We start from the raw sequence: 15875 nt of genomic DNA, 5'->3' as shown, positions 1-15875 counted from the left end.
CTCTGGAACAAACACTCAAAGTCAAGTATACTGGTTGGAGAAATGGGTAATAGTTACTTATCTGTAACATTTATTTTACAAACAACCTATTCCTTTTCTCGTCATGGTACACACTTGGTATTGTTTGGGTTTTTTTTGGTTTTGTTGTTGTTGTTAGTGTGTGGGCGTGGTTTTGTTTGTTTTTGGAGACAAGGTCTCGCTCTGTCGCCCAGGGCTGGAGTGCAGTGGCGCGATCATGGCTCACTGAAGCCTCGACTTCCAGGGCCCAAGCGATCCTCCTGCCTCAACCTCCCGAATAGCTGGGATTACAGGCGTGCACCACCACGCCCGGCTGGTATTGCTTTTTGTTTTGCTTCGTTTTCTTTTTTGCTTTTTGAGACAGAGTCTCACTCTGTTGCCCAGCTGGAGTGCAGTGGCGTGATCTCGGCTCACTGCAAGCTCTGCCTCCCGGGTTCACGCCATTCTCCTGCCTCAGCCTCCCGAGTAGCTGGGACTACAGGCGCCCGCCACCACGGCCGGCTAATTTTTTGTATTTTTAGTAGAGAAAGAGTTTCACCATGTAGGTCAGGCTGGTCTTGAACTCCTGACCTCGTGATCCGCCCAATCCGCCCACCTCGGCCTCCCAAAGTGTTGGGATTACAGGCGTGAGCCACCGCGCCTGGCTGTTTTGCTTTGTTTTCAACCACTAAAAGGCTGGATTCGTGTAACATACTGAATTCTGATTTACAGAAGAAAACACCTCTTAGCTGTGTGACTGATTATAGGCAAGTCCTTGTGCCCCGGTTTCTGCATCAGAAAATGAAGCTTGTAACAACAGTACTTGTCTCACAGTTTTAGGAATTAAATTAGTTATATGTAAAGCAATTAAAACAGCTCCTGACAAAGAGTAAACACCATATAAATATTCATTAAATAACATACAAACATACCAGGTTGGGAAAAATCAGTAAGCATAGGAGTCAGGAAATTCCAAGTTGGTTATCACAACTCTTGGCCCACAGGGCTTTAATCCAGGTGCCCTTGTCTCCTACCCTTGTTGCCATCCCAGTGTCTCCAGGGAGTAAGTAGAAATAAAGATCCTATCTCACCTCTTGGGCATTTTCCCCTCCCCTGAAAGCGTATAATCGCTTAGCACAGTCGGTGCTTAAGGGGCCAGGCTCCAAAGAAGATTAAAGGAACAGTTTGTGGGGTGCACTGGGCAGCAGTACTCTCCTCTGAGTTCAATCATCTTGCACTCTAAGAATCACCACCATGGCCCTTGTGCCAGGGAAAAGCAAGGAGGATGGGCTTTGGATTAGAAATAGCCCAGGCTCCTCCCAGCATCCAGAAAGTCCCAGGCTGCCCAACCCTCTCTGGGACAGAGGATAAATTGGCAAGGTTGAAGGTCACCAGCACATTCAGGTTAGTACTTCCTCAGCCTGTGTCTGGCAGCTGGCTTACCCTCCAATTTGGCCCAACCTCCCTGCTGTCCCTATTCAGGATTTCTCTCAAAAGTCCCATCTCCCGTCTATTGTGGTGGAATCCAGTGAGGTGAATGAAGAGAGTGGGGATCTCCATTTGCCCCATGAGGAGCTGCTGCTGCTCACTGATGGTGAGGAGGAGGACGCTGAGGCCTTCTTCCAAGACCAAAGTGAAGAGCCAGGTGAGGGAGGTGGCTCATTCAGGGGGCCACTGTGATCTGAATGTTCTGGGCAGAGCCAAGATGGAAGTCAGTTATGGCCCCTGCATTCAGCAGTGCCAGGCACACAGCAGGTGCTCAATAAATGTGAAGATGTGGGAGAGAAAAGGCAGTTGGCAAAGTTGATGAATTGTAGAGAGCAGTTCTGGTATCAGAATGGATGCCATCCTTTAATCTGTACTTTCTTTTTCTTCTTTTTTTTTTTTGAGACTGAGTCTCGCTCTGTCGCCCAGGCTGGAGTGCAGTGGCGCGATCTCAGCTCACTGCAAGCTCCGCCTCCCGGGTTCACGCCATTCTCCTGCCTCAGCCTCCCAAGCCGGCCAGTCTTGGGGTAATTTTATCTTTTCCTGCAGCAATGTAAACATTTTGAAAGTACAGATTAAGGCTGGGCGCGGTGGCTCACGCCTGTAATCCCAGCACTTTGGGAGGCTGAGGCGGGCAGATCACAAGGTCAGGAGATCGAGACCATCCTGGCTAACACGGTGAAACCCCGTCTCTACTAAAAATACAAAAAATTAGCCGGGCATGGTGGCGGGCGCCTGTAGTCCCAGCTACTTGGGAGGCAGGAGAATGGCGTGAACCCGGGATGTGGAGTTTGCAGTAAGCTGAGATCCCACCACTGCACTCCAGCCTGGGCAAGAGCCAGATTCTGCCTCAAAAAAAAAAAAAAAAAAAAAAATTACCCCAAGACCAACTACCTAAAAATAGTTTACATATTCGATACCTTCTCTTCTAGACTTTTTTCATCTCTGTGTACTGTTTTGTTTGTTTTGGTTTTGGTTTTTTTTTTTTTTGAGACAGAGTCTTGCTCCGTCCCCCAGGCTGCAGTGCAGTGGCAATGACCTCTGCTCACTGCAAGCCCTGCCTCCTGGGTTTGTGCCATTCTCCTGCCTCAGCCTCCCGAGTAGCTGGGACTACAGGCACCTGCCACCACGCCCAGCTAATTTTTTTGTATTTTTAGTAGAGACAGGGTTTCACTTTGTTCGCCAGGATCTCCTGACCTCGTGATCCGCCTGCCTGGGCCTCTCAAAGTGCTGGGATTACAGGCGTGAGCCACCGCGCCCGGCCCCATCTGTGTACTGTTACAGAAGCTTTTTTTTTTTTTTTTTTTTTTTGAGACAGAGTCACCCTCTGTTGCCCAGGCTGGAGTGCAGTGGCGGGATCTCGGCTTACTGCAACCTCCGCCTTCGAGGTCCAAGCAAGTCTCCTGCCTCAGCCTCCTGAGTAGCTGGGGCTACACGTTCAGGCCACCACGCCCAACTAATTTTTTTTGTATTTTAGTAGAGATGGGGTTTCACCATATTGCCCAGGCTGGTCTCAAACTCCTGAGCTCAGGCAATCTGCCCGCCTCAGCCTCCCAAGAAGCTACATTCTTTTGAGCATTTACTATGTACCAGGTACTATGCTAAACACTTTTACTTCATGATTTTCAGAACCCAGTGAAGGTACTTCCCCTTTATAAATGAGAAAATTGAGTCTGCGAGGTTAGGCTCTTAGTGATATAATTGCTCTATTTTTTTATAAGCAAAAAATACCACAGAAATTAATTTTTAGCTCAAGTGCAGCAGCTTATCATGGCCCATTGCAGCTTCAACCTCCCAGGGTTCAAGCAGTCCTCCCAGCTCAGCCTCCTGAGTAGTTGGAACTACATGCCTGTGCCACTATCCCGGGCTCATTTGTTTTTGTAGAGTTAGGGGTGTCACTTTATTGCCAGGGCTCAAGAAATCTGCCCACCTTGGCCTCCCAAAGTGCTGTGATTATAGGTATGAGACAGCATGCCTGGCCTAGTTTTGTAATTTGATAATATATCAGTAATATTTTTCTCCCCTCTCTTCCTTCCATCCCAGGCTGGGCTTGGAGCCCACAGGACCCTAGAAGTCCTTTAAGAACATTTAACGCTGGACTCAGCTGGGGCAGGACCAGGATGAAGAAGATGCTTGTTGGATTCTTGAGGACACAGCTTGTCTGGAAGCCACCAACCACTGTCCCTTTTGGGACTCAACAACAGGCTCCCGTGTTTGTAGAAGCGGCTTTGTGGAATATTCCCATCTCCTGCCTCCTAATAGCTTTGAGGGTACGTATTGTTCCCTCCCCCTCAAATATCTCATCCAGGTTTATGAAGCTCCTTATACCCATCCTCTTACAATCTCCTTTTACAGGTGACAAAAATGAGGCTTACAGGTTAGGCCACTAGATTATACAAGTCAGTCAGCGCAGGGGTTTTGATTCAGTTCCTGTATGCTACTTTTAGGAGCTCTAGTTAGTTGAAACTGGGGAATGACCCAATTGTACCTTCTCTTTTCAGCATTCATTTTGTGCTAAATATTGCGCACATCATTGTATGTAATCTCCGTAACTCCAAGTTATTCTCACTCTGCAGATGAGTAAACTGGGGAACAGAAACATTCAGCAATATGGCACCCAGCTAGTAAATGTGGAAGCCAGGACTCAAATTCTCACTTTGCAGCCAGATAGCTTGCAAAGACAGTTCTTCAGCCCTCTCCTTGCCCACAGAAATACTAGGGTCAGGACTACTAAAATGTCTTTAATGAGAGCCTTGAATCAAGTAAGCAAAGTAGGTGATGCCCCTGAACGGGCCTAGCTCCTGCACAGTCACAGTCCAGCCATGGGACCCTTGTTCCAGGCAGGGCAGTCGCACATCAGGGTCCTCATCTGAGAACTGAATCAGGGTCCCCTGAGGGTTTAGAACCCTCAAGCATTCTGATAGAAGCTGGTAAGCCCTAGGCAGACCTCCCCGGGCAACAGCATCCCACGTGCCTTTGTCCAGCAGTAGTTGGAAAGAGCCTGAAGAAGCCACAGCCCCCAGGTTCTGAGCATCGGCGTGCATGAAGTGGAGGCTTGAGGCAGGGTGCCCAGGGCATAGAGGTGTTTGGCCTGGGCCACCCTCCAGGAGGCTATTCATGTGGGCCACAGCCACAGGAGAAAAGTCCACCCCCAGCACATCCACTGGGTGTGGAGATTTGGTGTAGAGGCCTGTACATAGGCTGGAAGTCCCACAGCCCACATCCAGCACTCGCAGAGGACTGGCAGCCTGTGCCTCCTGCAGCAATGGCAGTAGGAGCCCCTGGACTTCCTCGTATCCAAAGAACCAGTCGAAGGTGGGGACAGTGCCCAAACGAGGCTGGGCATGCAGCCGATCCCAGAGACAGCGGTCCGCCAGGCAACTATCAGCCAGTGAGCCTGTGGGCACGGTTGGAGGGTGTCACTTGGTCTATGTCGCCACTGCAAAAACGTCGTATATACACACTGGCGTCTTTTTTTTTTTTTTTTTTGAGACAGGGTCTCACTCTGTGACCCAGGGTTGAGTACAGTGGCACAATCATGGCTCACTGAAGCCTCCACCTCAGCCTCCTGAGTAGCTAGGACTATAGGCGCCATCGTGCCCGGTTAATTTTTTTTGTAGACAGGATCTCGCTATGTTGCCCTAGGTTGGTCTCGAACTCCTGGGCCAAGCGATCTGCCCGCCTCGGCCTGGCAAAGTGTTAGCATTACAGCCGTGAGCCACCGCGCACGGCCCACCGTAGGGTTTGAGAATCACAATTTCAGGGACTACACTCCTGAGTCACGAGGAACCCACCTTTACCCTCCCCACTCTGCCCCCACCTTGCCCTCCCCACTCTGCCCCCACCTCCCTACCCGCAAAGGGGCGGCACGTCCCCATCATCAGGCTCGGCAAGTGGAGCATTCGACGCAGCGCGGCCATCTGGAGGTTCGGGTAAGTTCGACCAGAGAACCTTATGTGAAGCGTCCACCCTACTCCAGCCGGAGAGGCCTGAGGTCCAGGGGAAGATCTGCAAATTCCGCGTAGCGAAAGGCGGCGTACAGCTTCCCCGAACTGTGCAGTCTCAGAAAAAAGAACGCGGACACAGACTGACTATGGTAGGAACGGCCTTTATTGGCTGCAGCGGGAAGTGGAAGAGGGTATACAGCGTCCGCAGACCTGAAATCAAATGAGAAAGTGTGAGCACCCCGATGGAGGAGCCAGCTGGATCTCGGTTGTCTTTCTCCGAGATTCCCGGTGTCCCGGCGCTTGAGGATAGAACCAGCGGATGGGAAGCCGCCAGCACCGAAGACATGACGCCGAGGGGGCCAGAGCCCTTTCCCTCTTCCTCCGTACATTACGGGGAGCGGTACCACAAGCCCGATCCCCGCCAAGAAAAGGAGGGTCCTGAGGCCCCGCCCAGAGCCTTCCTCCCGGCAATTCCACTCCTCCCGTCACCCCCACCACTCCCGGCCGCCCAACCTGGCTACTACAGCTAAAACCGCACTTACTAACTCACCGCCCTCCAAAAGACCTTTCGCACCGCGGAGCTCCTTTATATAGCCCGAGGACCCGCCCCCGAGTTGCGATTGGTCCGCGGAAGGCCGGGGCGGAGCCCCGCGGATCCGGCGCTGAGCGGAAGTACGGACAGTGAACTGGCGTGGAATCGCGACTATGGGAGCTCCGGGGGGAAAGATCAACCGGCCCCGAACGGTGACTGTGTGGGGGCCGCGACTTTGTTTCCTCAAGCGTCCCTGAGCCCTTTTATCTCGCATGAGATGGGATCAGTGGGGGGTCGGGGTTGCCTGGTGGATGGGCCCCGGATCGCGGCGAGCCCACTCCATCGATTCGCATCTTTCTCCCCGGCAGGAGCTGAAGAAGAAGCTGTTCAAACGCCGGCGGGTGTTGAATCGGGAGCGGCGTCTGAGGCACCGGGTGGTCGGGGCTGTGATAGACCAAGGGCTGATCACGCGGCACCACCTCAAGAAGCGGGCGTAAGTACTAGACCCTCTTCCTGTTGGTCGTCCCCACCGAGTCTGCCTTCCTCCCTGCAGAGCTCCGGAGCAGCTTCACCTCTCAGCTCACCTCCTTGTGCACTGACGCTTATGCGGGGAATGTCTGTCGGCTGTTAGTTCCTACGCTCTGATAGCCTCTCACAATACCTGTAGCAGACAACCTTTCTTTGGGTTTTGGATTCTGTTAAGAATCTCAGGAAAGCCGGGGGTGGTGGCTCACACCTGTAATCCCAGCACTTTGGGGGGCTGAGGCAGGCGGATCACCTGAGGTCGGGAGTTCGAGACCAGCCTGACCAACATGGTGAAACCCCGTTTTTGCTAAAAATACAAAAATTAGCCAGGCGTTGTGGCCGGCACCTGTAGTCCCAGCTACACGGGAGGCTGAGGCAGGAGAATTGCTTGAACCTGGGAGGCGGAAGTTGCAGTGAGCCGAGATCACGCCACTGCACTCCAGCCTGGGCGACAGAGTGAGACTCCGTCTCAAAAAAAAAAAAAAAAAAAAAGGAATATCAGGAAATCTGTTGGCTCTCCGCTCTCCAAGTAATGTTATACATTCACATAGATTTTTATAAGTAAACTTATTTTTACATACAGAAAAGTGCACACATAGGCACATAAAACTCGAAGAATTTTCCCAAAGGCACTCATAGGATTTCACTTGTAAGTTTCAAGGCCTCCTGTGTCTTGAGGAAGAGTTCCCATCCCATTAATTACTTTCTGTGTCCTTTTTTTTTTTTTTTTTTTCCTCTTTTTTGAGACAGAGTCTCCCTCTGTTGCCCAGGCTGGAGTGAAGTGGCGTGATCTCGGCTCACTGCAACCCCTGCCTCCTGGGTTTAAGCTATTCTCTTGCCTCAGCCTCCCGAGTAGCTGGGATTACAGGCGCTCCCCACTGCACCCGGCTAATTTTTGTATTTTTAGTAGAGACGGGGTTTCACCATGTTGGCCAGGCTGGTCTTGAACTCCTGACCTCAGGTGATCCGCCCACCTCAGCCTCCCAAAGTGTTGGGATTACAGGCATAAGCCACCGCCCGCGATCTATGTCCTTTCATTAGCTTCTTCAATGTAAATATTTAGGGTTTCTATTACTATTTATATTATATTTATTTAATACTTTTCCTTTTTTTTTTTTTTTTGAGACGGAGTCTCGCTTTGTCGCCCAGGCTGGAGTGCAGTGGCGCGATCTTGGCTCACTGCAAGCTCCGCCTTCTGGGTTCACGCCATTCTCCTGCCTCAGCCTCCCGAGTAGCTGGGACTACAGGCGCCCGCCACTGCGCCCAGCTAATGTTTTGTATTTTTAGTAGAGACAGGGTTTCACCGTGGTCTCAATCTCCTGACCTCGTGATCCAGCTGCCTCGGCCTCCCAAAGTGCTGGGATTACAGGCATGAGCCACTGCGCCCAGCCTATTTAATACTTTTTCTATAGCCAGAACTATTTGTGTGACCTCAGTTGGTTCAGGTTAACCTAGCTCTCTTTATTTCCACTTACCCATCAGGTCCAGTGCACGTGCCAACATTACGCTGTCAGGGAAGAAGCGCAGAAAACTCCTCCAGCAGATCCGGCTTGCCCAGAAAGAGAAGACAGCCATGGAAGGTGAGGCTGGGACAGAGGTGGGTGAGGGGAATCCTGGATTTACTTGGGTTAATACTTCCTTCTTCCCTTTACTCAGTGGAAGCCCCTTCAAAGCCAGCCAGGACTAGTGAACCACAGCTCAAAAGGCAAAAGAAGACAAAAGCCCCCCAGGATGTAGAAATGAAGGACCTTGAAGATGAGAGCTAAACCTCTTCCACTAGAAGATTCTCAACTGGAGCCAGCCTTCAGACTCAGTGGTTGTTTCAGAGGACTTTGACAAAAGCAAGGCCCCTTTTCACTCTCCAGATTTCCTCCTACCTAATGGCCTACTGACCTCCCCTAGAGGGATGTCTTTGGGAGGGAAGAAGGTACAGAAGAAAGATTGGAGAAGGGCCTCTCTAGCAGTCAACTCCATTTGTAATAAAGCCCTAGCACTCTGAGATGTGTGTGATTAAATGTAGGAATGGGGATGGGTCATGAAAAGATTGGTGAGTATGGAAACAAGACAGTGAGGAAGCAGTACCCACAGCTTCCTTGTGCAAATGCAACAAGATGCCAGCCTCTGCCCTCAAGAGTGGTGGTGCCTGGCCGGGTGCAGTGGCTCACGCCTATAATCCCAACACTTTGGGAGGCCGAGGCAGGTGGATCACCTGAGGTCACAAGTTCGAGACCAGCCTGGCTAACCCCGTTTCTACTAAAAATACAAAAAATTAGCCGGGCGTGGTGGTGCACGCCTGTAATCCCAGCTACTTGGAGGTTGAGGCAGGAGAATCGCTTGAACCCGGGAGGCGGAGATTGCCTACCGGGGTATTGCTTGAGGCCAGGAACTCAAGGCTGTAGTGTGCTGTGATCTCATCTGCCTCCTTAGTGAGTGATACTCTAACTTTCCATTTATGACAGATTATTCGAGAAGTTGAGGTTATAGTGAGCCAAGATTGTCCCACTGCACTCCAGCCTGGGCAACAGAGTGAGCCATTGTCTCGAAAAATATAGATAGATAATTGTAGGGATAGCAGAGGTAAAGGTCCTGATACCAGTTCTGCCACTGCCTCTGTGTGACTAAGGTAGGCAAGACACCTTACCTCTTCTGTCTTACTTCTTTTGCTGCATTATGTTTTCATTTTAATTTATATATATATATTTATTTTATTTTATTTTAATTTTTATTTTTATTTTTGAGACAGAGTCTCACACTGTAGCCCGGGCTGGAGTGCAATGGCATAATCTCGGCTCACTGCAACCTCTGCCTCCCGGGTTCAGGCAATTCTGCCTCAGCCTCCTGAGTAGCTGGGATTACAGGCGCCTGCCACCAGGCCTGGCTTATTTTTTGTATTTTTTGGTAGAGACGGGGTTTCAGTATGTTGGCCAGGCTGATCTTGAACTCCTGACCCTGTGATCTTCCCACGTCGGCCTCCCAAAGTGCTGGGACTACAGGCGTGAGCCACCGTGCCCGGCTACCCCTGACTAATTTTAAAAAATTTTCTGTAGAAATGGAGTTTTACCCAGGCTGGTCTCAAACCCCTGGACTCAAGCGATCCACCCACCTTAACCTCCCAAAGTGCTGGGATTACTGGTGTAATAATAATAAAAAAAAAACTTTCAGTAAAGAGAAGAGATTAGTAAAATGAGCCCCCATATATGCCCTCTACTTAGATTTACCAGTTGTTAACATTGTGCTACACTTCTGTATCTGCATTTTTCTTGTCCTTATTGAATGAAATCCTTTGAAAGTCAAATATAGACAACATGAAACCTTACTCCTAAGGACATCCTTCTATGTAGCCAAAATACTGTAATCACAGCTAAGACATTTAACATTGATTAAATACCTAATATGTATTTTTATTTTATTTTATTTTATTTTGATACGGAGTCTTGCTCTGTCGCCAGGCTGGAGTGCAGTGGCGCGATCTTGACTTACTGTAACCTCCGCCTCCTATGTTCAAGGGATTTTCCTGCCTCAGCCTCCTGAGTAGCTGGGACTACAGGCGCCTGCCACCACGCCCAGCTAATTTTTGTATTTTTAGTAGAGACAGGGTTTCACCATGTTGGCCAGGATGGTCTCGAACTCTGACCTCAGGTGATCTGCCCACCTCAGCCTCCCAAAGTGCTGGGATTACAGGTGTGAGCCACTGCACTGGCCATTTTTCTGTATTTTTAGTAGAGGCGGAGTTTCACCGTATTGGCCAGGCTGGTCTTGAACTCCTGACCTCAAATGATCCACTCACCTCGGCTTCCCAAAGTGTTGGGATTACAGGTGTGAGCCACTGTGCCTGGCCCACCCAATGGTTTAGTAGCCATGATGATCATTACCTGAATTAGTTATTACTGTGTTACAAAATGGTGATTTTCCAATACTGTCATTCATTCATTCATTCATTCATTCATTCATATTATTCCTATGACATTCTATAAAGAAGAGCCCAGGCCATGCATGGTGGTTCACTCCTGTAATCCCAGCACTACGGGCAGCTGAGGCCAGGGGATCACCTGAGGTCAGGAGTTCAAGACCAGCCTGTCCAACATGGTGAAACCCCGTCTCTACTGAAAATACAAAAAATTAGTCAGGTGTGGTGGCCTGCACCTGTAGTCCCAGCCACTTGGGAGGCTGAGGCAGAAGAATCACTTGAACCCGGGAGGGGGAGGTTGCAGTGAGCCGAGATCGTGCCACTGCACTCCAGCCTGGGTGACAGAGCAAGACTTTTCAACAACAAAAAAGAAGAGCCCTGCCCCTTTTTTATTATCACTATGAATTTACAGATTTTTTCCAATGTTATAATTTATTGCTAACACTTTTTCATGCTGAAATTATGACAAGTTTGGCAAATAATAGCTTCTTCAAGTTGGTCCCTAAGTCCTTATGACACAACCACAGTATTTGAGCACTTCATTGCTTTCTGGCACAATAATATATTCCAGACTCACCTATTACTTTCCCTGCCTAAGAACTTGGAGTGAGCAATTTCACTAGTAAAAAAATTATTATGTCCAGTTGTTTTCCGTGTGCAATATTTCACTTAATGTTCAGTGGTTTTTGTTTGTTTTCTTTTCTTTTTTTTTTTTTTTGAGTCTCGCTCTGTCCCCCAGGCTGGAGTGCACTGGCGCAATCTCAGCTCACTGCAAGCTCCGCCTCCTGGGTTCACGCCATTCTCCCGCCTCAGCCTCCCCAGTAGCTGGGACTACAGGCGCATGCCATCATGGCCAGCAAAGTTATTTATTTATTTATTTATTTATTTATTTATTTTGAGACAGAGTGTTGCTCTGTCACCCAGGCTGTAGTGCAGTGGCGCAATCTCGGCTCACTGCAACCTCCGCCTCCCAGGTTCAAGCGATTCTCCTGCCTCAGCCTCCCGAATAGCTGGGATTACAGGTGCACGCCACCACGCCCAGCTGTTTTTGTATTTTCAGTAGAGATGGGGTTGCACCATGTTAGCCAGGATGGTCTCAATCTCCTGACCTTGTGATCTGCCCGCCTTGGTCTCCCAAAGTGCTGGGATTACAGGCGTGAGCCACTGCGCCCGGCCTTATTTTATTTTTTTTTGAGACGGATTCTTGCCCTGTTGCCCAGGCTGGAATGCAATGGCATGATCTCGGCTCACTGCAACCTCTGCCTCCCGGGTTAGAGCGATTCTCCTGTCTCAGCCTCTCGAGTAGCAGGGATTACAGGCATGCGCCACCATGCCCAGCTAAGTTTTTTTTATCTTAAGTAGAGACAGGGTTTCACCATGTTGGACAGGATGGTCTCAAACTCCTGACTTTGTGATCCGCCTGCCTCGGCCTCCCAAAGTGCTGGGATTACAGGTGTGAGCCACCGTGCCTGGCCATTTTTTATTTTTTGTAGACATGGCTTCGCCATTTTGCCTAGGCTGGCCTCCAACTCCTGGGCTCAAATGATCCACCTGCATCGGTCTCCCAAAGTGTTGGGATTACAGGCATGAGCCACCACGCCCGGCTAATGTCCAGTTTTAAACACAGGAAAAGTATTCTTTTGACATTGAACTGGCCGGTTGTGATGGCTCACGCCTGTAATCCCAGCACTTTGGGAGGCTGAGGTGGGCGGATCACTTGGGGTCAGGAGTTTTAGAGCAGCCTGGCCAACATGATGAAACCCTGTCTCTACTAACAATACTAAAACTAGCTGGGTGTGGCAGCACATATCTGTAGTCTCAGCTACTTAGGAGGCTGAGGCAGGAGAATCGCTTGAACCTGGAAGGCAGAGGTTGCAGTGAGCCAAGATTGTGCCACTGCACTCCAACCTGGGCGACAGAGCGAGAACTCTGTCTCAAAAACAAACAAACAAACAAACAAAAAAAAAAAAAACGAAAAAAACGAAGGCCAGGCGCGGTGGCTGAAGCCTGTAATCCCAGCACTTTGGGAGGCCGAGGCTGGCGAATCACGAAGTCAAGAGATCGAGACCATCCTGCCTAACACGGTGAAACCCCGTCTCTACTAAAAGTACAAAAAAATTAGCCGGGCGTGGTGGCGGGCGCCTGTAGTCCCAGCTGCTTGGGAGGCTGAGGCAGGAGAATGGTGTGAACCCGGGAGGCGGAGCTTGCAGTGAGCCGAGATCGCGCCACTGCACTGGGAGACAGAGCAAGACTCCATCTCAAAAACAAAAAAAAAAAAAAAAAAAAAAAAAAACGAAAAGAAATTGAACTGTGTTCAGATGCAGTAAGGAAAGGAGAGGAGGAGATAGGAAAGAAAAAGAAAGACATTTTCAACGGCTTGGCATGCTCAATCCTTCATAGTTTTGTTCTGTCTGTGCCTAACAGGGAAAAGGAACTTACTGTGTTCTAGGAACTGTTAGAAGTTGAGTGTAGCTCTCGCCTGTAATACCAGCACTTTGGGAGGCCGAGGCGGGCAGATCGCGAAGTCAGGAGATTGAGACCATCCTGGCTAACACGGTGAAAACCCGTCTCTACTAAAAATACAAAAAATTAGCCGGGCGCGGTGGCGGGCGCCTGTAGTCCCAGCTACTCGGGAGGCTGAGGCAGGAGAATGGCGTGAATCCGGGAGGCGGAGCTTGCAGTGAGCCGAGATCGCGCCACTGCACTCCAGCCTGGGCGACAGAGCGAGACTCAAAAAAAAAAAAAAAAAAAAAAAGAAAAAGAAAAAGAAAAGTAGGGCCAGTAGGGAATATGAATTTTATTCTAAGTATAACGAGAAGTATTAAAGTTGTTTCTTCTAGCTGTATTTTGCTTTTTATTATGGAAAAATCTCATTTACAAAAGTAGACAAAATATGAAAATATTACTCATTGCCCAGCTCCAACCATCATTAATCCCCTTTTCCCAACTTATAATTTCTTCTTTTTTTTGAGACAGAGTTTTGCTCTTGTTGCCGAGGCTGGAGTTCAATGGCACGATCTCGGCTCACCGCAACCTCCGCCTCCCAGGTTGAAGTGATTCTCCTGCCTCAGCCTACCTAGTAGCTGGGATTACAGGCATGTGCCACCACACCCAGCTAATTTTGTATTTTTAGTAGAGACAGGGTTTCTTCATGTTGGTCAGGCTGGTCTCGAACTCCCAACCTCAGGTGATCTGCCCGCCTTGTCCTCCCAAAGTGCTGGGATTACAGGCATGAGCCACCACGCCCGGCCCAACTTAAAATTTCTTTTCTTTTTTTTTGAGCCGGAGTTTCGCTCTGTCATCCAGGCCGGAGTGCAGTGGTGAGATCTCGGCTCACTCTAACCTCCGCCTCCTGGGTTCAAGCGATTCTCCTGCTTCAACCTTCCAAGTAGCTGGGATTAGAGACACCCGCCACCATGCTCAGCTAATTATTAGTATTTTTAGTAGAGACAGGTTTTCACCATGTGGCCAGGCTGGTCTTGAACTCCCGACCTCAAGTGATCCGCTCTCCTCAGACTCCCAAAGTGCTGGGATTACAGGCATGAACCACCTCGCCTTGCCACTATCCCCATTTTAGAGATGCAAAATCAAGGTACAGAAAAACTTGCCCATGGTAACTAGCTAGAAAATGATAGAAGCATGTGGGTCCGGGCAGTCTAATTCCAGAGTCCTTCAAACTGCCTCTTGTCACTGTTGTCATTCAAAGAGGAGTTTCTGTATCTAGCATTTACGCTAAGCTGTACATAAATTATCTCAAGTGACCTTCACAAAGTGTGTGAGATGGAGGTGTCATGCTCATTTCACAGACAAGGAAACAGGTTCCAAACAGCTGGGTCACTTGCTCAGGGTTATTTTACTAATAAATGGCAGATAGGAATCCAGATCTGTCAAACTCCAAAATGAACACCCTTAGATTATGCAATCTCTAAGGTCAAGAAATACATTCTAGTCTCACAGCTGGAAGAATTCATCTGGTTCAAAAGCTTCCTTTCACAGATCTGAGGCCCTGAGAAGGGAAGTGTTGGGTCCAAGTTTGAGGCAGAGCTAGGGGTAGAAATTGCCTCAGATTTACCGTCCTAGAATGATGCTTGGTAATAGGTGGTAGAAACACTGTAAATGATTCAACTTCTAAAATGTAAGAACAGACGGGGCACTGTGGCTTATGCCTATAATTCTAGCACTTTGGGAGGCTGAGGTGGGAGGATTGCTTGAGGCCAGGAGTTCAAGACCAGACTGGGGAACATCTCGAATTAAAAAAAAAAAAATTAAGTAAATAAAATTTAAGAACAAACACAAAATCATGCATGAGGGCTGGGTGCGGTGGCTCAGGCCTGTAATCCCAGCACTTTGGGAGGCCCAGGCCGGTGGATTACCTGAGGTCAGGAGTTCAGGACCAGCCTAGCCAACATGGTGAAACCCCGTCTCTACTAAAAAATATAAAAATTAGCCAGGTGTGGTGGCGGGCGCTAGTAATCCCATCTACTCAGGAGGCTGAGACAGGAGAATCGCCTGAACCTAGGAGGTGGAGGTTGCAGTGAGCCGAGATTATGCTGTTGCACTCCGGCCTGGGTGACAGAGCGAGACTCTGTCTCAAAAACAACAACAACAACAAAACCTGCTATATCCTCATCACCTATAACAGTGTCTGCCTGGCATGTAATAGGTTCTGTTTTTTTGTTTGTTTTGTTTAAGACAGAGTCTTGCTCTGTTGCCCAGGCTGGAGTGCAGTGGTGCAGTCTCAGCTCACTGTAACCTCCACCTCCCGGGTTTAGGCGATTCTCCTGCCTCAGCCTCCTGAGTAGCTGGGATCACAGGTGTTCACCATCACGCTGGCTAATTTTTTTTTTTTTTTTTTTTTTTTGAGACTGAGTCTCACTCTGTTGCCCAGGCTGGAGTGCAGTGGTGCAATCTCGGCTCATCACAACCTCCACCTCCTAGTTTCAAGGGATTCTCCTGCCTCAGCCTCCAGAGTAGCTGGGACTATAGGTGGGCGCCACAATGCCCAGCTAATTTTTTGTATTTTTAGTAGAGATGGAGTTTCACTATGTTGGCCAGCTAGTCTTGAACTCCTGACCTTGTGATCCCCCTGCCTCAGCCTCCCAAAGTGCTAGGATTATAGGCATGATCCATCATGCCCAGCCCGAGGATATAGCTTTTAACAAAATAGGCCAAGTCTCTATTGTCAAGCAGCTTATTTTCTGTTTCATTCAATAAACATAATAAAAATAGCTAATGCTTATCTAGTGCTTACCATTGCTGGCACCAAGTGCTATACAATGACCATACTACCTCATTTCAATTTTCGTAACAACCCTTTGAGGTATTTGTACTATTAATATTACCTCCTCATTTCCAGAAGAAGGAACAGTTATGGAGTGGTTAAGTAAAGTATACAACTAGTAGGTAGAAGAGCTGGAACCTGATCTAGGTACACTGGCTTGAGTGAGGGCTCTTGATGAGGTGTACTGGCTCCCTATACAGT

At 49.0% G+C, this 15875-nt stretch overlaps 3 protein-coding genes and 1 non-coding gene across 4 annotated transcripts; 2 read left to right on the top strand and 2 right to left on the bottom strand.

Moving 5' to 3' along the window:
- Positions 1-14: 14 nt before the first annotated feature.
- On the top strand, positions 15-3841 carry LBHD1 (LBH domain containing 1). Its single transcript, XM_055354320.2, is given in 4 exon segments — positions 15-1401; positions 1480-1642; positions 3526-3591; positions 3594-3841. Coding segments are annotated over 4 exon segments (627 nt in total). The 5' UTR covers positions 15-1251.
- Positions 3842-4206: 365 nt separating this feature from the next.
- On the bottom strand, positions 4207-5640 carry CSKMT (citrate synthase lysine methyltransferase). The gene is made up of 2 exons (XM_004051364.4): positions 5336-5640; positions 4207-4879 (listed from the first exon to the last, which is right to left on the bottom strand). Exons 1-2 carry the CDS (start codon positions 5400-5402, stop codon positions 4224-4226), a joined length of 723 nt encoding a protein of 240 aa, XP_004051412.1. The 5' UTR covers positions 5403-5640; the 3' UTR covers positions 4207-4223.
- Positions 5641-5715: 75 nt separating this feature from the next.
- LOC115936370 (small nucleolar RNA SNORA57) lies at positions 5716-5864 on the bottom strand. The gene has a single exon (XR_004071862.1). It is a non-coding gene; the product is annotated as a small nucleolar RNA SNORA57 (small nucleolar RNA).
- A 208-nt stretch (positions 5865-6072) lies between these two features.
- On the top strand, positions 6073-8485 carry C9H11orf98 (chromosome 9 C11orf98 homolog). The gene is made up of 4 exons (XM_019035899.3): positions 6073-6173; positions 6330-6454; positions 7969-8066; positions 8143-8485. Exons 1-4 carry the CDS (start codon positions 6135-6137, stop codon positions 8250-8252), a joined length of 372 nt encoding a protein of 123 aa, XP_018891444.1. The 5' UTR covers positions 6073-6134; the 3' UTR covers positions 8253-8485.
- Positions 8486-15875: the final 7390 nt, after the last annotated feature.

This window comes from Gorilla gorilla, chromosome 9 (assembly GCF_029281585.2).
Source record: "Gorilla gorilla gorilla isolate KB3781 chromosome 9, NHGRI_mGorGor1-v2.1_pri, whole genome shotgun sequence".
Classification (NCBI taxonomy): domain Eukaryota; kingdom Metazoa; phylum Chordata; class Mammalia; order Primates; family Hominidae; genus Gorilla; species Gorilla gorilla.
The sequence above is the reverse complement of the archived record's forward strand: the minus strand, read 5'-3'. Positions and strand labels throughout refer to the sequence as shown.

Coding starts and splice junctions, on each gene's coding strand:
- CSKMT (XM_004051364.4), bottom strand. CDS start 5,402: ATGGCCGCGCTGCGTCGAATGCTCCACTTGCCGAGCCTGATGATGGGG. Junction 4,880..5,335: donor GACGTGCCGCCCCTTTGCGG/GTAGGGAGGTGG, acceptor CCGTGCCCACAG/GCTCACTGGCTGATAGTTGC.
- C9H11orf98 (XM_019035899.3), top strand. CDS start 6,135: ATGGGAGCTCCGGGGGGAAAGATCAACCGGCCCCGAACG. Junction 6,455..7,968: donor CACCACCTCAAGAAGCGGGC/GTAAGTACTAGA, acceptor CTTACCCATCAG/GTCCAGTGCACGTGCCAACA. Junction 8,067..8,142: donor AGAGAAGACAGCCATGGAAG/GTGAGGCTGGGA, acceptor CCCTTTACTCAG/TGGAAGCCCCTTCAAAGCCA.